The sequence below is a fragment of the Gigantopelta aegis genome, chromosome 4, assembly GCF_016097555.1.
Source record: "Gigantopelta aegis isolate Gae_Host chromosome 4, Gae_host_genome, whole genome shotgun sequence".
Taxonomy (NCBI): domain Eukaryota; kingdom Metazoa; phylum Mollusca; class Gastropoda; order Neomphalida; family Peltospiridae; genus Gigantopelta; species Gigantopelta aegis.
This window is the reverse complement of record NC_054702.1, coordinates 25,609,188-25,632,173: the sequence shown is the minus strand read 5'-3', so window position 1 is coordinate 25,632,173 and position 22,986 is coordinate 25,609,188. Positions and strand designations below refer to the sequence as shown.

Below are 22,986 nucleotides of genomic sequence, written 5' to 3'. Positions count from 1 at the left end.
GATCTTTGTGAATTAGACCCCACGTTTCTAATGAGTTGTTTCTAAATGTAGCTAACAAGTAACAGCAAGAGTTGCAAGATGAATGGTTTCTAATAGACATGAGTGGTATTCCATTTCTTACATAGGGTATCCTCAGTGACTGGGTTTAAAAGAAATTTAAAATATCTCTTTCAACTACACAGCTTACTTCCTGCACTTGTGCTTGGAGTTAACTCGTAGGTTGTAGACAGCAATTTTTACACCGCAATTTCATCATGCTAATTTCGCTGAATTCAGACCTGTCAACTCTCATGTTTCTGCTGTAAGACTCATGGTTTGGGGGTTTTCAAAATCATGTTCTCATGTTCAAGATGTCAAATCTCATGTCCTTAAAAATATCTACAATTTTTGTTTTGTCGAAACTTTAGTACATTCTGAACATTCTCATCTGTTATCAACACATATAACACTAGGATTGTTTAAATAGTCTTTTCGTAACACTGTGAAATGAATGCTCATGCTCAACGTCAAAACATCTAAGAAATGTCAATTGTAATGTCATTTCTGAAACCTATTGCTACCAGAGGCCTTACAATATACAGTGAAACCCCTCTAAACCGGACACCCATGGGACCTAGACAAATGTCCCGTTTTAAGTGGGATCCGGTTTAGAGAGGTTAAGTTCTATCTTGGCTTTTAAAAAGGGACTCTGTAAAGCATCCGGTTTTGAGGGAATTCCCATTTACAGAGGGTCTGGTCTTGAGAGGTTTCACTGTATTTAATTAACAGTAATTTGGAGGAGGGCTTTGCCCCCAATGAGACGCCCTACCCAGGCATTGTCCTGAACCTGACCAGGAGCCTGTAGCCCCTGGAGCCTAGGTATACATGAACATGTAGAACAAATCTCACGGTTTAAAACATTTAGGGGTTGACAGCTCTCGATTGTCTGGCTCTGGCATCAATCATCACTGTAGAGAAGCCAGTTATATGTCAATATCTCACATACACGAGACAGTGCTGTATGATGGCCTAGTGGTAAAGCGCTTGCTTGAGGCACCGATGGTTTGGGATCGATCCCCGTCGGTGGGCCCATTGGACTATTTCTCGTTCCAGCCAGTGCACCATGACTGGTATATCAACGGCTGTGGTATGTGCTATCCTGTTTGTTGGATGGTGCATATAAAAGATCCATTGCTACTAATGGAAAAATGTAGTGAGTTTCCTCTCTAAGACTATATGTCAAGATTACCAAATGTTTGACATCCAATAGCTGATGATTAATAAATCATTGTGCACTAGTGGTGTCGTTAAACAAAACAAACCTGTTTTTGCTGTATGATACTATAAATCTCACGGTGTTCACTCTAATATAAATTCTTCCAAGTTTTATTAATAATGTAAGCACATTTTCCTTTCTATTGGATGTGAAAAACATAGTAACTAATTAAAAATGATGTATTCTTGACAGTGTCAAAATAATCATATCTTAATGTCACAGACCCTAGTTCCAACCTGTAAAAATAGACACTAAATTTGGTTAATCTACAAACCTGTAACCCATCTGGATAAAGTTAAAATACAGTTAAACAAGAGTCTGTGATGTTGAAACCGGGAAATACCCTTAAATATAGACTAGAGCACATCTTCATAAACGCTACTTCTCAGAGAGACAGGAGTTTTTAAAAATATGAAAAATGCATTTTGTGAACACCAGGATGACCAAAAACATTTCGGATGTACAGAAATGGATAATCCAAACAACAAAATCTATGTAATATCTGATTTCAATTGTTAAAAACGGCTTTTAAGAGTGAAAAATATGTAGTAGTGTTTAAAAACTAGGATCTGTCACTATAAACATCAAACAGCCATATACATGTGTACAGTGAAACTCCTCCAAACCAGACTCCCTCGGGACCAAGTAAAATGTCTTTTGTTAAGAGGTGTCCGGTTTAGAGAGGTTTTCTTTTGTACAGATATCTAAAAAGGGACCATAAAAAATGTCCATTTTTTTTAGGAAATTCCGGTTTACACAGAATCTGGTTTTGAGAGGTTTCACTGTAGTTTAAAATACTCTCAGGTGTCATTAAACAAGTATCCTTTCATTTTCATAACGACAGTATATATCAAGTCTAGAACATACCAAGCTGTATGTACTACATGATGTCAACAGCTTGGGATAAATTATGTTACTATGGCAACATGTAATATTCATACAGTACATCAGTTTTATTAAAAATGAATGGGTGAGGGTGGCAATATGTACTTTATATATAATAGAGTACTCGCTTAATGAAAATTAAACTGAACAAAGACTATAAAATATTCACAACTTTTATTATTAAAAAAGTGAATTGCACATAAATTTTGTTTGGCACATAAAAAGCAGAAAGCTGAAAATCACAACAGCAGCCTGATATTGGAAACAAAAAGAGACTAGGAATGTAAAACATATTCACCAGTTACAATGTATGTCATAACACAGATCCACATGTATGACATAACACAGATCCACATGATGACATAACACAGATCCACATGTATGACATAACACAGATACACATCTATGACATAACACATATCCACATGTATGACATAACACAGATCCACATGTATGTCATAACACAGATCCACATGTATGACATAACACAGATCCACATGTATGACATAACACAGATCCACATGTATGTCATAACACAGATCCACATGTATGTCACAACACAGATCCACGTATGTCATAACACAGATCCACATGTATGACATAACAGATCCACATGTATGACATAACACAGATCCACATGATGACATAACACAGATCCACATGTATGACATAACACAGATACACATGTATGACATAACACAGATCCACATGTATGGCATAACACAGTTCCACAGGTATGGCATAACACAGATCCACAGGTATAACATAACACAGATCCACATGTATGGGATAACACAGTTCCACATGTATGACAACAGATCCACATGTATGAAATAACACAGATCCACATGTATGACATAACATAGATCCACATGTATGACATAACAGAGAGCCATATGTATGACATAACACAGATCCACATGTATGACAACACGGATCCACATGTATGACATAACACTGATCCACATGTATGACATAACACAGTTCCACAGGTATGTGACAATGCCACAGTATTAACACATGAAGGAATGTAAAGCATAACTAGCCTATAGTGCTAGATAAAATGGTTTATGGTGGAAGAAAACTTCCCATGCTGTAATAAGTATTTGGTATAAGAACAGTAATGAAACATAAGTAGCACACATTGTTTTTATACATTTAGGTCGTACCACTTGAAAGATGAAAACAAATTCTAATATTAATTTTAGGTTGTACAGACTGATGTTCAAATTTAATTTTCAAATAAACAGTAGTCGAAAAGGTTTTTAATGAAAACTGAAATCACAAAAGGTGGAAATGGGTTTAGCCTATCAGTGTCCAGTTAACCCAGTATCAACAGAAACTGTATTGGGTGCATTTATTTCAAAATACATTTAGCAGCTAATTTGAGAATTGTCTTAACAGTAGTTATGTCTTTTCACTTTGATTAAGAAAAAGTTAATTGGCTGTTGTTTTTAAAACACAGATCCACATGTATAACATAACACAGATCCACATGTATGGCATAACACAGATCCACATGTATGACAACACGGATCCACATGATGACATAACACAGATCCACATGTATGACATAACAGATCCACATGTATGACAATACTGATCCACATGTATGACATAACAGATCCACATGTATGACATAACACAGATCCACATGTATGACATAACACAGACCCACATATATGACAACACAGATCCACATGATGACATAACACAGATCCACATGTATGACATAACACAGATCCACATGTATGACATAACACAGATCCACATGTATGATATAACACAGATCCACATGATGACATGACACAGATCCACATGTATGGCATAACACAGATCCACATGTATGGCACAACACAGCACAACACAGATCCACATGTATGACATAACACAGATCCACATGTATGACATAACACAGATCCACACAACACAGATCCACATGTATGACATAACACAGATCCACATGTATGACATAACACAGATCCACATGTATGACATAACACAGATCCACATGTATGACATAACACAGATCCACATGTATGACATAACACAGATCCACATGATGGCATAACACAGATCCACATGATGATATAACACAGCATGAACACAGATCCACATCTATGACATAACACAGATCCACATGTATGACATAACACAGATCCACATGTATGACATAACACAGATCCACATGTATGGCATAACACAGATCCACATGTATGGCACAACACAGATCCACATGTATGACATAAAACAGATCCACATGATGGCATAACACAGATCCACATGTATGACATAACACAGATCCACATGTATGACATAAAACAGATCCACATGATGGCATAACACAGATCCACATGTATGACATAACACAGATCCACATGATGGCATAACACATGATGGCATAACACAGATCCACATGTATGACATAACACAGATCCACATGTATGACATAACACAGATCCACATGTATGACATAACACAGATCCACATGTATGACATAACACAGATCCACATGTATGATATAACACAGATCCACATGTATGACATAACACAGATCCACATGATGGCATAACACATGATGGCATAACACAGATCCACATGTATGACATAACACAGATCCACATGTATGACATAACACAGATCCACATGTATGACATAACACAGATCCACATGTATGACATAACACAGATCCACATGTATGGCACAACACAGATCCACATGTATGACATAACACAGATCCACATGTATGTCATAACACAGATCCACATGTATGACATAACACAGATCCACATGTAGTAATCATGAATCAAATTCAAAGCATTTTTTTCTCTTTTGTTCTTACTTCACTTTTTGTTTTTGTTTTGTATTGCCTTGTTTAACTCTCTTAAAGATATGCTCCTGTGGCACTGGTTAATCAATTTGTCCTGAATATGAAGTAAACTGGCTAAGAAGGATATTAAAAGTTAAAACATTATGCTGCATACAGTTATATCACAAATACACCAATGGAAATAAAGAAGGGAACGCATGATATTTGAGACCAAATTTAATTCACTACTATAATCCGTCCCACAGGGATAGCATTTTTATTTTTATACTATGTAATTTATTTCCGATCAGGCTAATATTTCAATAAATTGACAAAAAAAACTAATTTTAAAATCAAATTACTTTTCTTCTTACGTCAAACCAAACTGAATTTATTTACAATGATTTTTTAATAGAATGATGAGAGAGACTATAGAGTAGTTACGTATGTGTAAAATACAACGATGTAGTGTGGCATTGAATGTTAGAACTGTGTGGTTGACTACCAGTAACACGGTAAACTGCACGATAAAGTGGATGAGAGTTTTGGTTGTAGTCACTATTTGCTGTTACCATTTATGTGTTTCCTTATTTCTTTCCATCAGTATATATTTAAAATATAATGTGAATATCGACTAAGAAATGCTCAAACTCAACAATAATGATAATAAAACAACTGATTACTATACATTTGTATGAAAGATGAATAAATAAAACATTGATGCTTTTGACTTAATAAAATCTCATATTGGTCAAAATCTCAACCTGTGTACACGTATCTTAATTCATTATTTATTAACTTAATTCACTGAGAATAAGTTCAAGTCTGTGAATAAATCTGGGTTATGGAAAGGATTAGGGTTTTAGAAATGTATGATCTGAAGCTGGCATTCTGACTAGGATACAGCTCAGGGGTGTAATTTTTTAACTTTTTATGATTGTCTAATTTCATCTTGTTTTGGGGGTTTTGTTCCCCTCCCATAAAATTATTTTCACAAAACACACTGAATTTGATATGAAACAGTGAAAATTACTTTTATTTAACTATGGTATAGAGTTTTCTACTTTTTAAAGATTATTTCAGCTTTTACTTCTTGAAAGCATATCATATCCCTGACCACCTTAATAGGATGATGACCACCTTAATAGGATGATGTTTTGTCCATTGATATGCTGCCTGTTAACAATCTATCCACTGACGTTTTGTTCATTGATATGCTGCCTGTTAACAATCTATCCACTGACTTTTTGTCCATTGATATACTGCCTGTTAACAATCTATCCACTGACGTTTTGTTCATTGATATGCTGCCTGTTAACAATCTATCCACTGACATTTTGTCCATTGATATACTGCCTGTTAACAATCTATCCACTGACATTTTGAACACTGATATGCTGTTACACTGTGAAAAAAACAACTCTTGTAGATTGCACTTGTCTGGAAACTGGCAGCTGTCCCTCTTCAGTAGCCATTTAACTGTGAACATAATACACTGTACATGTGTATAAGCAATATTCAGGGCCTAGTTGTCCAAAGCATGGCTAAATTAACTCTGGGTTAGTCTTAATATTTTTCTTTCAATTATTTTTGCACAAAATACTAAATAAACTTTAGATTTGATTGTGTATGGATACCAATGGTTGCTTTAAATAAAGTTTTAACGTGTTTTTTAATTATCATTTGTATTATTTCAGTTATAGTTTTTTCAAAATTTCTGTTTTTCAAAATTTCTGTCTCCAGGTCTTCAACTGATCACCAAAATGTAGCAATTTGGGAAATTGTGGTCCAAAATGTTTAATCTGTATGTCAAGTTTCACTTAACTACACCAAATAAAAGAGCTAACGCTCTTTAAAAAAAAGTTAGTTTTTTTTATTTGATTTTCAAATTAGCTTTTTTTTGCAATTTATTGAAATATTATTAGCCTAATTGAACTTTTGACGAAGGGCAACTTAAATCCTGAATATTATAAAGATGGTGTTTCTTCCAGCACTTTGCTTTGTGGTGTCATTAAAACTACATCTAGGAAAGTATGCCTCTCGGTAAAAATGACTCTCATCTACCAGAAACTAATTAACTGTCTTACTCTGAAAATGTTTGTTGTTGATGATTATGTTACAGCAAATGGTTCTCCGTGTTTTGAAATTTTTAATTTTTTTAATTTTTGTTTTCATTGTATATATACACTTCAAAAAAAAGTAGGGGAACCTGAAATATTAATATCAACCATTAGACCACAGACATCCTAGTAAAGAACGTTCAGGTCTGTTTATCAACACACCGAAACACATTCCATAATTTGCACATGCATCACACAGTTTCCCCGTACACGTGCGTGGGGTGTCATTCTCAATTTTGACAATTTCCAGGAAGGCCCATTAATCACCGTGGAACATTATTTCTGTCAATCTTTTTTATTCTGTTGACCATACAGTTGTTATTGTTTTGTTTTTAGTCATTTTCATTGTTTGAATTTGTGATTTACTGATAAAAAAATATCAACTTTCAAATTTCACTTCTGACCCCAATCGTCCTTCAAGATCTTTGGTGGTCATAAAACCTACTGTAATACTGAACTACCAGTTGTAATATTTGCCCAATTAATTCACTATTATCGTATAACCATTCCCCACAGCTAATATATACCTTACAATTTTGGCAATTGTAAATTTTTATTAGTTTTCCTACTTTTTTTTAAGAGTATAGATTTACTGCACTTGTATGTTAAACTTTCATCTGTTTCCTATTACTATTTTTATTTGTAGAGTCTAGTTTAACATGGGAAAATTTCCTTTTTCTTTATGTATGAAGAAGAAATTTAAAATGCATTTAAATTCATAAACCAGATATAAAAGTAACATTGGACAAAAGACAAGGAAAACTGCAGGGTCTTGTAAAAGTGTGTCTGTGTTTGTGTGCAGGGAAAGAGGATGCCATCAAAGATGAAGGACATTTCAATAAAGAAGTTGAAGAACACGGACAGTTTTCGGAAGCCATTAAAACACTGGATTTCATTTTTTAAAAAAGAGGTCATGGATACAGGCTTCGAATGCCACTTACAAATCTACAAGTCCATAATCGATAGTGAGATATGGATCAAGTGATTGAATCTACAAATGTGTTTTAAGTCTTATTACATTCTGTCGGTTTCTTGTAAACTATTTTCTAATTAAATTCAGATGTAGGAAAAGAACATATAAATCTCCAACACACTTTTTTTTTCTTTAAAAAAACAGAAGCATTCAATGGAATCAGATGAGTTCTAAGGATTTTTTCCCCTTTGATGAATCCTGGCACGACAGATAAACATACATAACGTCTTTTGTAATGTCTGTTAAAATGAGTTTCTTAGAGACAGTTTTAAAAAAATTAGAGAGAGAGCATTTTATGATGTCACAGTTTGCCATGAGACAGCAATGAATTACTTGTGTACAGGTCCACATTTCGACCGGCTACATCTTGAATGATACCAGGTTCCAGGTTTAGTTTGATTTATATTCCAATATAATATCACTTTTCTGTGCCATTAACTTGAGGCCAAACAGTAATTTTTAAAATAGCTGACAACTGTCATCCAGATTATTGCTGTGTTGTTGTTGAGCTGCTAGGAAATTCCATTTAAAGTTATCCATTATTCAGAGATAATAATTGTCTGGTGGAGCCTGCTCCCACACTCACTTAAATAGCTTGTGTCCCCCACCCCACCCCCATTCCACCCCCATCAATATTGTATCTCACTTTTATAACAGCTATTTGTTGACCATCTTTCCCACGCCCCATGATTAATAATATAAATGTCTGTTTTGTTGGGGGGGGGGGGGGAGAGGGGGTTGGTAGTCAGTCCATGTTCTGAAATAAAACATGTGCATACACACACACACACACACACACACACCAACCCACTAGTGTTCCCACTTGTGGCTTCCTAAGAAGATATTTATAGGATATTAGACTATAGCGCCCACTTTGTATTAAGTCTTTATCCTGCGTAAAAGACTTTTCATTTGTGGTGAGCTTTATTTATCAAGGGACATAAACTTGATATGCAATGGTAGTCAATTTGATATCCTATTTATTAGCCAATAATAGAGTTTAAAACAATGTGGCCCAGTGAAATTATTATACATGGAAAGAAGCAACATTCAGGTATATTTTCAAATCTTATGACCGTGTAACATAATGAACAGCTGCAGTAAAACCTATGTGTGCTGCCGTCCAATGGTAAAACGAAGTAGCTCATATTTAAGCTTTTTTTTAATAGAAATGAGAAATAGCAAAGTTGTATCTCATTAACTACTTGACAGATTATAATATGATTATTGCTTAAACACAATAATGACATTTGTAAAGGATTTGATTCATGACGATTTGTAATGTTTGGATGGAAAATGGACTTGATCAAGGAAGCACTAATTAAGACCCCATGCCATGATGATGAAAATTCTTCTGACTTGCCAATGGTAAAATAAGCTAACTGCAGTTCATCACCCAAGAATTCATTCAAATACAACCTGGGTGCAATTTAATCACTTAAACAATGATGTATCAGTTTACAAAAAGTGAGCTACTAGGTCTTGCAAATGGACAAGAGAGTTTGATATGAAAACCCCCCAAACATATTGAACTATTTTAATTCCTTCCTACTGTGGTCTAGCACCTTAGAAATATGCTACAGATTAAAAGGAAACATAGCATGTCTGTGTTAACAGAGATATCCCAGTTAATTAGCTATAATGAATAACACTCAAAACTGTCATTCAGATTGAAATCATCATCAACTCGCATAAGAAGGTTTAGAATTCACTGTAATGTAATAAAGAAGTTAATATCAGATAATATCATCTCAGTGTACTGACTGATAAACAGGGATAAGGAAGGAAGGAAATGGTTTATTTAACGACACACTCAACACATTTTATTTATAGTTATATGGTGTCAGACATATGGTTAAGGACCACACAGATATTGAGGGAGGAATCCTGCTGTTGCCACTCCATGGGCTACTCTTTTCGATTAGCAGAAAGGGATCTTTTATGTGCACCATCCCACCGACGGGGATCGATCCCAAAGCGACCGCGCATCAAGCGAGCACTTTACCACTGGGCTACGTCCCACCCACAAGAAGGTTTAGAATTCAGTGTACTGTAATAAACAAGTTGTTTAATCATCATCGAATAACATCATCATCGAATAACATCATCATTGAATACCATCATCTCGGTGTACTGACTGATACACAGGGATAAAGACATGGGCTGGCACAGCTGATCAGTATTACGGTACCAACCGATATAGCATCATGTGTAGACGCTCAACTTCACGTACAGCTGGAGACACAGATGTACATTTTGTTCTAGGGAGGGAATAGTTAATGTTAAAGTCTGTTTTGTTTAACAACACCACTAGAGCACCCTGATTTATTTATCATCGGTTATTGGATGTTAATCAAGTGGTAATTTTTATATATAGTCCTAGAGGAAACCTGCTACATTTTTCCGTTAGTAGCAAGGATCTTTTATACGCACCACCCCACAGACAGGATTGCACATGTTATGGCCTTTAATATGCCAGTCGTGATGCACTGGAATGAGAAATAGCCCAGTGGCATTCTAGGGAGGGAGCGCAACATAAAAAACGGAAACCTGAAGTATTATAAGTATACTAATTAAAAAATTTATAATTTTTTAACTGACAATTTATCCTAGAAAAATTAACTCCATAATTGATTAATCTTTCATTGAATGATTAATCCATCTTTAACCATTGTAAAATGTATTATTGGGTGGGTGGGTGGGTGGGTTTTTTTGGGGGTTTTTTTTGTTATTTTACCACTGGAGATCCAGTCTGTAGTATGTGTAGGATAAACCAATTATCATTTTTCGTAGAGCAGATGACAGGTTATGCTGTTTTATTTAGATCCTGACCAACATGTTAAGAATTACACACACAAAATTTAAACTTTGTGTTACTTTTAAAACATTTCTTCTCTTCAGGTCAAGCCAAACTGAAAGCTCCCCCCCCCCCCCCCACACACACACACAAGTTCAGTCACTGGAATGAGGTATAGAAGCACACATACATTAAAATGAATATATAGTATTGTTTTATGGTAATTTGTTAAACAACTCCTAAATTACTCTTTTTTTTCTTAAAATTTCTTATGCAAATTGATTGAATAGAACCCTATGTGGAGAAATGGCTAATTATGAATGCAGAATTGGACTAGATTCCTAAAGATTCTACCAACCTTTCACACCCAGTCAAATCCGAGCATATCAAAAGCTGCTTGACATTACTTAAAGAGACATGTACTATCCTGAGTATGTTGCCATTGTTAAGATGTTGCCGACTAACAGAGATGTTTTAATGACTGGAATTACATATTAAATGTATTATCACTGCATAGCATATTAGTGGCTGTATATTAAATGTGTTTTTCATCATCCTAGTGTTTGTAATAGATCAAACATTTTATTTCCTAATATATATATATATATATATATATATATATACACAGTGAAACCTGTCTAAACCAGATCATGCTGGGGACTTAATATTTATCTGGTTTAGACAGGATCCAGTGTTTAGAGGGTCCCGTTTTAGAAGTTAAAAACTCTGGGTCCATTAAACTCAGCCGGTTTTGAGATGATTCCGGTATGTTCAGGGTCCGGTTTGGACAGGTTTTACTGTATATGTTTTGGTACATATGAAATCGCTGGGAGACCAAATCCAGTTTGGGCTACTTGCAAACATTAAGATGACCAGAAACACATCGAATATCCGGACACTGATATTCCAAACACTGATATTTTGTTAAAAGATTTTATTAGCCGGAAACATCTTACAATGGCAGTGAACTCAGAACAGTTTCTTTAACCTTACTTTGCTAAGAATTTAAAACATTTTAAAATTAAAAACTGTTCACAAACGACAATCGCCAGTTACATTTGCAGTGACAAATAATAACACAGCAGTATATATATATATTGCACGTTGTTTCAAAATAATATTTGTGTCAGCTTTTATGATGCCATTTATGAAATGAAACACCTATATTTCAAGGCTGGATAGATGTATGCATGTTTGTAAAAGCAGGTTACACAGTTCTAATAGTCTTTGAGAGATTCCTGTAATAAATTAATCCTGTGTAATTTGAACGAATCGGGAACATGTTCTCTGGAGATATGTCAAAAACAATAAGGTTTCTATTTAAGTCTCTGCGTGACATTTGCCAGAGCTACAGCGAAGGCCTGGATGGCAGTGAACGGGTACTGAAAATCCAGAGTGTACGCGTTGCTATCAATGCGGCCAAACTGCATCACCTGAAAAAAAACGAAACAGGTTCAGACATGAGTAAGTGTAACAGAATGCTGTATAAAATCATGAAACAGGTTCAGACATGAGTAAGTGTAACAGAATGCTGTATAAAATCATGAAACAGGTTCAGACATGAGTAAGTGTAACAGAATGCTGTATAAAATCACGAAACAGGTTCAGACATGAGTAAGTGTAACAGAATGCTGTATAAAATCACGAAACAGGTTCAGACATGAGTAAGTGTAACAGAATGCTGTATAAAATCACGAAACAGGTTCAGACATGAGTAAGTGTAACAGAATGCTGTATAAAATCATGAAACAGGTTCAGACATGAGTAAGTGTAACAGAATGCTGTATAAAATCATATGAATGTGTTCAAATTACATAAGTGTATTTGTAATATACAGAGGCGGGACATAGCCCAGTTGTAAAGTGTTCGCTTGATGTGCGGTCAGTCTAGGATTGATCCCCGTCGGTGGACCCATTGGACCATTTCTTGTTCCAGCCAGTGTACTACGACTGGTACATCAAAGGCTGTGGTATGTACTATCCTGTCTGTGGAATGGTGCATATAAAAGATCCCTTGCTGCTAACAGAAATGAGTAGCCCATGAAGTAGCGACAGCGGGTTTCCTCTCTCACTATTTGTGTCCTTAACCATATATCTGACACCATATAACCGTAAATAAAATGTGTTGAGTGCGTCGTTAAATAAAACATTTCTTTCTTTGTAATATACAGTGAAACCTGTGTAAACCAGATATGTTGGGGACCTACTATTTATCCGATTTAGACAGAATTCAGTGTTTAGAGAGTAGTGTTTTACAATTCAGAAAATTCAGGACCGTGGAACTTGACCGGTTTTGGACAGGATTTTGGTTTGTTCAGTGTCCGCTTTAATAAGGTTTCACTATACAATCATTTTACATACATATACAGGTACATACATACATACAGTCAGGATGTATGTAAAATTATGACCTGTAAGTGTCTGCAACCCAATGACCTTTGATGTGCTTAAAACTACAATGCAGCTAGACCTGTCAACAAATCTTTTATCTGCTTGCTGGATGATTCATGGAAGCATGACCTCCAGATATGGGGAGGACAAACTTGTCAAAATATCCTTTCGACTCTACCTTGTGCTATATAGTCTGATGTGTTTTAATTCAGGAGTCTGATTCTGTGTGTTTAATTTCATGAGAATGTACAGAGTTGAAGTCAGAAGGTGACTGCATAACAAAGGGCCCAAATGCATAAGGTAAATCTGCTGTAGACCTTGTCCAAACTATCTTATGCGTAAACCAATTTGCATGCATTGTGTAAATAGCCCCAATTCAATAACAGTTAAAGCATTTCAGGATTAAACTATCCTTTATTCTAATACAGATAACACTCCTGATTTTGTCATCTTTTTTTTGTGGGGGTTTTTTTCTTTTCTTTTTTTGCTTCTTCCACCCTCACCCATATTCATTACAATAACCAACCCATTTTGTGCTAAATTAAAAAAAAATATATAAAATTTAATGTGTGTTTGGTACCTGTTTTCCACGGAACTCTATCTGGAAGTTTTTGGCCGACTCCTGCGTGACGCGGCCCCCGAAGTCGAGCTGGTACACTTGGCTGTTCTCGTTCCACAGCGGTGCCTTGTTGTGCATCACAAACTGCTGCTGGTTGCTCGTACGCCCTCCGTGGCCTCGAACCCTCCGAAGCTGAAAACCAGGTAAAAATGTTCATTAGATTTTTTTTTACAGAGAGCAGTCAGTTTTAATGGTCATGAATCCAACCGACCGTCTGTGATGATCTAATAATAATGGTAATATTGCTTCATATATAACAATACTAATATTGCTTTATATATAACAATGGTAATATTGCTTCATATATAACAATGGTAATATTGCTTCATATATAACAATGGTAATATTGCTTCACATACATGTATTGGTATAGTAATGAGCTATTTTCATGTTATACCAATACCTCAATAACAAATGCATGGAAAGAAAGTTTGTTTTGTTTAATGACACCACTAGAGCACACCGATTTATTACTCATTTGCTAATGGATGTCAAACATATGGTTATTTTGACACAGTCACAGAGAGGAAACCTGCTACATTTGTTTCATTAGTAGCAAGGGATCTTTTATATGCACCATCCCACAGACATGATAGCACATACCATGGCCTTGGATATACCAGTTGTGGTGCACTGGCTGGAATGAGAAATAGCCCAATGGGTCCACCAACGGGGATCGATCCCAAACCGACCACGCATCAAATGAGTACTTTACCACTGGGCTAATTTCCATGTAATCTTTTTGTTCCACAAGTACCCTATGAAATGTGTTAAAAAACAAAAACAAAAAAAACAACAACATTAAACCCATGAAATTAAATAATTTCACAGTAAATTAAGAACATACTGAATTAATGACAGCATATAAAATTATGTACATTGTTTAAATTCAAAACCTTATAAACGTGCAGTAGATCAAAAGCGCTCTTACAAAAGAGCTTTCCGACACTAGAAGCAGCTTTTGTTATACATCTGCATCCACACAATGTGTATTAGCCCGATGTACGACCATTAATCATGACTAATTTGTCATCGGCTGTAGTCCAAGACAGCTATATGCACGTCCTACAGGGAAGCTGATCCTACATTGGAACAGTGCTGTGCGTCCTATTTAGACTTTAATTCCCTCATTCAATTTGCACAATGATGCCATATTTGGCACTGATGAATTATTCAGAAGCATGCGTGAACGAGAGATGAAGAAAATCTGTTTGAACTAATTAATTGTCTTCCCAGTGGTTCTCTTCATTTGGAGAGTTTTTACGTACAAAATTTTCATTTCCAAGACAAGGCAACATTTGTGAATGAAAACAACAACAAATAAGACTTGTAACAGCAGCGATCAACACTTGGTAATTTAATAAACAATATGCAACAGGGATTTTTATTATTGATGTAGCCCAGGGCTCAAATACAGAACATTTGACCATGGAGAAGGTAAAGTTATATATGAAGTTAGATTTCTTCTTTTTCTTTTTAAACATAAATGAATGCGCGGTCGGTCTGGGATTGATCCCCGTCGGTGGGCCCATTCGGCTATTTCTCGGTTATCCTGTCTATGGGATGGTGCATGTAAAAGATCCTTTGCTGCTAATCAAAAAGAGTAGCCCATGAAGTGGTGACAGCGGGTTTCCACTCTCAATATCTGTGTGGTCCTTAACCATATGTCCGAAGCCATATAACGGTAAATAAACAAATGTGTTGAGTGTGTTGTTAAATAAAACATTTCCTTCTTTTTTAAACATAAAATAGATTTTATAAATTTGGATTTGATCTGAAATTGTTAAAAATCACTGATTTAACAGTTTAAAACTGTATACAGTACTTAAATTTAAAATATAGAATAAAGAGTTTTAGCTTTTACCATCTAAATCAGCATCTTACATCTGAAAGACAAACACCCATATGCATGTAGTCATACAAAAAACCACCTATATAAAACAATACAATTAAACACACACAAGCATGCATGCTTGCAGATTCATGCACACACATCAATACACACAAACACATCCAATAAACACAAATCAATACAAATACAAATTTAAAACACCTATACAAAAGAATACACACACACACAAGCATGCTTGAATAGGCATATACACACACCAAGACACACAAACACACCCAATATACACAAATCAATACAAATACAAATGAAAAAAAAAAACTATACAAAAGAATACAAACACACACAAGCATGCTTGCATAGATATGTACACACATCAATACACACAGACACACCCAATATATAAATACAAATACATCAAAACTCACAAATACATCAAAACAGACATACAAATACATCAAAACACAGAGAGAGAGAGAGAGAGAGAGAGAGAGAGAGAGAGAGAGAGAGAGAGAGAGAGAGAGAGAGAGAGAGAGAGAGAGAGAGAGAGAGAGAGAGAGAGAGAGAGATACAACTTTCAAAATGAAGAAAAAACATACAGCCTTGACTTTACCAAATGTGTTACATTACATAAATGACAAAAGTATCAAAGAATATTCGTTTTTAATGCCAATCCTGAGAGAACAGATCACACTTCATATCAATGGAGAAGAACCAATATATCGGACAGCATCCAACCCATGTAGCTTATTACAAAGTCAATATAGCGTGGACGAAGTAACCGAACGCTGAGATGACGGGGAACTCTAATAAATCTGCTCTTCTGAGATAAGAGAGCTCCAGCACGTCTCAATTATCTGTTAAAAGTGACACACACAAAGCACCAGCCTTGTTGATCTTCGTGTGGAGGATCAAATGAAAGAACACGAAAAACAATATTAGAACACATTCTAGAATTTTTTTTTTTTTAAACATTCACTTGGAGATTAAAAAAAAAAAAAAAAATTGAGTACATCTGAAGTTTTACAAGTGTAGATTTATGTGAAGTGTTTTTTCACAGAGTACATCTGAACAAGCTCACACTAGTAGAATTTATCAGTTATGTTTTTAACTGAAAGGAATGGGAGGTTTGTACAACAACACATCAATAATTTTTAAAACTAGGATTATGTGGTGCCTATAATTAATGTATGGTTATTGACAAACTAGGTGGAGAAAGAGTGGGCACCCCACTGCTGCCACACATCAGCAGAAAGGAATCTTTTATATGCACATTTCCATAAACTTGCCATATCCTCAGGCAAGCACTTTAGCACCGAGTGACATCCTGCCTCAAAAACATGAAAGAAGGAAGGAAGGAATGTTCTATTTAATGACACACTCAACACACAAAAACACGAAAGAGCACATCTGGAATCTCACAGTTGTAGATTTGTATGACCTGGGGGTGGGATGTAGCCCAGTGGTAAAGCGCTCACTTGATGTGTGGTCAGTTTAGGATTGATCCCCGTCGGTGGCCCCAGTGAGTTATTTCTCGTTTCAGCCAGTGCTCCACAACTGGTGTAACAAAGGTCGTGGTATGTACTATCCTGTCTGTGGGATGGTGCAGATACAAGATCTCTTGCTGCTAATCGAAAAGAGTAGCCAATAAAGTGGCAACAGCACGTTTTCTCTTTCTATATCTGTGTAGTCCTTAACCATATTTCTGACGCCATATACATGTAACCGTAAATAAAATGTGTTGAGTGCATCATTAAATAAAACATATCATTCCTTGTATGACCTGGCCCCGTGCTTATAAACCTTAAAGTCTAGACTTTAATAAAGTCTAGACTTTAACGTCATGGCAACGCTATTCAAATAGCATTACGTTAAAGTCTGGACTTTATTAAAGTCTAGACTTTAAGTTTTATAAGCATGGGCCCTGAAGCTGGTAGACACCAATGACTGTATCCATGTCAAACAGAGCCGCAGTCTCCAGAGCCACGTACATCCTGCAGTCTTGTACCATGTATAATAATGAAGCAAGGTTAAAGCACTGGTGAATGGAGAAACCGAGAAATGTTGGGAGGACCAAACAAGACTTGATTCAGAAAGTGGTATTTTTCAATACAACCGGATTCCAAATGAAAAGAATGATCAAAGGCCTAATTCACAAAGGTTTCTTATAGGCTCTGTTAGACAACAAAGCATCCTCTTTGCAAATCTTTTAACACTGCACTGCGAGATCGCAAAATTGTGAGAGTTTAGTGAATTAGGCCCCAGCTGTGTAGCTTAATTGAACACGGTAGAAAAAAGGAAGAGATAACCATATGGGGCCACATTTACAAAGCCTGTTTTTCTTAAAAACAGGTGTTTAATCATTGTAAGTGTATGTAAATATATGTAAATGTAAATTCGGCCCATGGAGTTTTTATGTTTGTGGGAGATATTGTTTATCTGATGCCCACAAATTAGATTTTTTGACTGAAGGTGTTAGCCTGTGGTGAAAAATGAAATATCAAATAGACAATAACACCTGCAAACCTGAAAACTATGTGGTTATGTCCATCGTAAACTGAAGTGTTTTCCATGGAACCAATTGAATGTCTAGTATTTCTTGTACAATCTAACCTTACACCCATGAACAGTTAACCTGGCCTGTCCCTCTTTCTAATGACATCACTTTCTAATGATGTCACCAGATTATATATTGTCTATCTGATGCCCAGAAAAGAATTAAATAACCAATCACATTACAGAACATTATATAATCTGAAGCATTTTTCACAGACTCCAGGAACCAGACTCAGTGGTGTCATGGTTAAGCCATCGGACATAAGGCTAGCAGGTAGGCTACAGGTTTCACAGCCCAGTACCGGCTCCCACCCAGAGCGAGTTTTAACAACTCAATGGGCAGGTGTAAGACCACTACATCCTCTTCTCTCTCACTAACCATTAGCAACTAACCACTAACCCACAGTCCTGGACAGACAGCCCAGATAGCTGACCATCAGACATAAGGCTGGTAGTTACTGGGTTCACTGCCTGGTACCGGCTCCCACCCAGAGCAAGTTTTAACTACTCAATGGGTATACAGGTGTAAGACCACTACATCCTCTTCTCTCTCACTAACCATTAACAACTAACCGCTAACCCACAGCCCAGATAGCTGAGGTATGTGCCCAGGACCATCAGACATAAGGCTGATAAGTACCGGGTTGGCTGTCTGGTACCGGCTCTTAACCAGAGCAAGTTTTATTCAGTAGGTAGGTGTAATACCACTACTCCAACTCCTCTCTCACTAAAACACTTAACAACTAACCCATTCTCCTGGACAGACGGCTCAGATAGCTGAGGTGTATGCCCAGGACAGTGTGCTTAAACCGTAATTGGATATAAACACCCAAAAAAAAGTCGATCGAAATGAACAAAAGAATGAATGGAGAAGCCACAGTCAATCAATACATTTGACTCTTTAAGTTCCCGAATTAGCGTCAGATGGATCATACGATGAAGTGTCAATACCTGGTTTTTATCACTTGTTATTAAACTAGCATTGACCCACATTGTTTATACAGCTCACGTGAAGGCTGACAAGCTGTCCATGCTGAGATACTCTCATCTCTAATAGCATTAACCGCTCTTACAGACAATACATCGTGTCAGTAGGACGAGCAAACGTAAAATGTAAAGAACAAAAAAAAATTTAAAAAAAAAAAAAATCTAATGAATTCAGCTGACGAGTGAAGCAGAAAACATGAAGTCACAGTAATAGGGGAAAGTGATTTAACTCCACATGAAACAGAAATACACCGAGACAAGATAGTGGAAAAAACTTAATTAACTGTTAACGAACCAGTTAAATTGGCAACAATGTAAGACATGGTAGTGGAAAACAGTCAATTCACTTTAATTGAAGCAGCGATAATGACAATGATGTAAGAAATAGCAGTGAGTGAAGTTGAGTTAACTTAATTAGGAGCAAATGGCGATGTCATTTAAGATAAAATAATGGGGAAAATGTTGAGTTAAATAGTAAGACCATACGACAATACGGTGGAAAAAACTGAATTAGTTCTACACGAAATATAAGTCGGTAAAACAATGCAGTGGAAAAAACGGAACTGACTTGTAATGAAACGGCTTCAAAAGCAATCTTTTAAGACAGATAGTGAAAGTAAATAAATCACACGCAAAGACAATAATTTAATACAAAACTGTGGAACACATTATCAGACAACATTGTAGTATACTTTTAAGACAGATAGTGAAAGTAAATAAATCACACGCAAAGACAATAATTTAATACAAAACTGTGGAACACATTATCAGACAACATTGTAGTGTATTGTACATACAGGGGGAGGGGGTAAAGCACACGCCTGATGTGCAGTCAGTTTGGGATTGATCCCTGCCGGTGGGTCAATTGGGCAATTTCTCGCTCTAGCCAGTGCACCATGACTGGTATATCAAAGGACGTGGTATGTTCTATCCTGTCTGTGGGATGGGTACACATAAAAGATCCCTTGCTACTAATGGAAAAATATAGCGGGATTCTTCTCTAAGACTATATGTTAAAATTACCAAATGTTTGACATCCAACAGCCGATAATTAATAAATCAATATGCTCTAGAGGTGTTGTTAAACAAAACAAACTTTGTTAACAAAACAGTGGAACACATTATCAGACAACATTCTAGTGCATTGTACATGAGTAAATCTTATATCCAAGGCTATCACAGTTTCTGTCTAGAAATTATACGGCCAGTGCATGATCACTCCTGCTCCCCTACAAACTAATTATACAAAACTCCTGCTCCCCTACAAACTAATTATACAAAACTCCTGCTCCCCATCAAACTAATTATACAAAACTCCTGCTCCCCATCAAACTAATTATACAAAATACTGGAATAAATTTCCAACTCTTCTTGTGGGATTTTAGTTCAAAATTAATCATGTTTATTTCATGACAAAGGATATTGGTTTTATCCTGTTCAAACCAAATGACAAGTTTATAAACATACTATAACAATAGTTAGCTCCCCTTGTTGTCAAGCGTAACCATCTGGGACAGGTGTATCCCACATTGCTTTCTCAAATGTAGGCCCTCTAGGAGTTTAAAATATTGGGCTCGAGTACTCGAGAGTCAAACTCAACCCGGACTCAAGTACTAGACACTTACACTAGATGATAATGAGACTAAGAAATAAAGTAAAATATTGGACTCGAGTCCTCGAGAGTGAAACTCGACCCGGACTCAAGTATTAGACACTTACACTAGATGATAATGAGACAAAAAAATAAAGTAAAATAACATTATGCATCTTAATTCTAGCACTGAACTTGGAAGGAAGGAAGGAAATGTTTTATTTAACGATGCACTCAACACATTTTATTTACAGTTATATGGCGTCAGGCATATGGTTAAGGACCACACAGATATTGAGAGAGGAAACCCGCTGTCACCAGTTCATGGGCTACTCTCTTTTCGATTAGCAGCAAGGGTTCTTTTATATGCACCATCCCACAGACAGGGTAGTACATACCAAGACCTTTGATACACCAGTCATGGTGCACTGGCTGAAATGAGAAATAGCCAAATGGGTCCACTGACGGGGATCGATCCTAGACTGACTGTGCATCAAGCGAACTCTTTACCACTGGGCTACGTCCCATCCTGCACTGAGCATGGATGCCAGATCACGCCATTGTATTGCTTTCCACACATTCAACGTTTGGTTTTTCCTCCATATCTCATGGCCCTATAATGACCCTATACCACATGGAAAAATGACGGAAAAAAAAAAAAAAAATTGAGAGTGCTCTTCAGTACTCGAGTCCTGTGAAGGGGCTCAAGTCTTGCTATGGCCGAGTACTCGTGGAGACGCTCTCACATGAGCTACATTAATAGTTTTTGGCACGAGTCCTTTTGTAGATGAAAAAACATTTGCAAAAGGACGAGTACCAGAGATATTTTGTAGTTCAATTATTCTTATAATTTAAATATAATTATAAAATTCACTGACTTTCATTTTTGTACCGTGACGTCACTCCTTCTCTCAGCTCATCTATATTACGTCACTAAAAGGAATGCATGCAGTGTTAGTTACGTATTACGTGATGTCAGGTACTCTTTGATTAGAGAATTACGTAAACAACAGGTTGGAACAAGCTTCTACCTCCTAAGCGACGAGACCAATTGACCAATTGAAAAGGGCGCATTACCATCTAAAGGACGTGTGATATAGTTTTTCTAGCACGGCTTTCTAGCACCTTTCTACTGGCTGATTGAAATAAAAGTACATTTCTATCTTGTATATATGCAGGGATCCAGGTGATCGATTAATTAGTATATGATAATTATAATTAAACCAAGTGTGTATCCTCTTTCAGCACACACCGGATTACATGTATGTATATATGACTCTAGTATGTGCTGAAGTATATTAAACTGCTAAATGTGCCGGCACTCTGTGTGGTAGTCAAGAAGATATACAAGTCAATGTCAGTGATTTTAATCTTGCTGCAAATGAGACCCACTGTGCAAATAGCAGGCTGTCAGTTCATCTGCTATCTCTGCATGAAAACCAATTTCGCCCATGAAGATGCTGCTGTTAGAAAATTCCCCAATGTGTGATAACTATGGCTGAAAGCCACTTGATTGCAATAATAAAGTTTGATAAAAAGCCCTACACAAGACACCGCTGCCACCACTAAACCGAGACTTCGGCTACTGCAGGAATGTTTATTTTTCTAATCAATAATCATTTCAGAAAGGAAAGCTATAAAGATGGATTGATTACAATATATGCAAGTTAAATGATTTTAAATCAAATTGCATGGCGTGTATAACATTAAAGAATCAGATCGGCTTTTGTATCTACGCAACTAAATATAGGAAATTTTGCATCTGTGTAACTACCGTAAAAAATATGAGATAGGTTTTATATCTATAAAACTAAAGAATCTGATTTAGGCTTTTGACTTTTATATTAACTAAAGAATATGAAATAGGCTTTTGTTGTATCTATATAACTAAAGAATGAGATAGGCTTTTGTACCTACATGTATATAACTAAAGAATGAGATAGGCTTTTGTATCTGTGTAACTAAAGAACTAAATAGGCTTTTGAATCTGTGTAACTAAAGAATGAGATCAGCTTTTGTATTAATATATTTTATGGAGATATTTTATTTTGATGAAAAACATTTCTTAAAAATTCTAATCAGTTAATTCTATCAGTTTCATGGTCAGAAAGACAACAATTAAGTATTTGACCATAAAACTGACTAGATGATTGTG

General features: G+C 36.1%; 1 protein-coding gene across 4 annotated transcripts in view; it reads right to left on the bottom strand.

Moving 5' to 3' along the window:
- Nucleotides 1-10,841: 10,841 nt before the first annotated feature.
- The window catches only part of LOC121370263 (tubby-related protein 4-like), a 150,173-nt gene continuing 138,028 nt past the window's right edge, over nt 10,842-22,986 (bottom strand). For all 4 annotated transcript variants that reach the window (XM_041495390.1, XM_041495392.1, XM_041495393.1 and 1 more), the window contains 2 exons: nt 13,810-13,980; nt 10,842-12,272 (listed from right to left, as the gene is read on the bottom strand). In XM_041495390.1, coding sequence (XP_041351324.1) covers nt 12,156-12,272; nt 13,810-13,980 — 288 coding nt within the window. In that variant the 3' untranslated portion in view covers nt 10,842-12,155. The remainder of the gene's footprint in view (nt 12,273-13,809; nt 13,981-22,986) is intronic.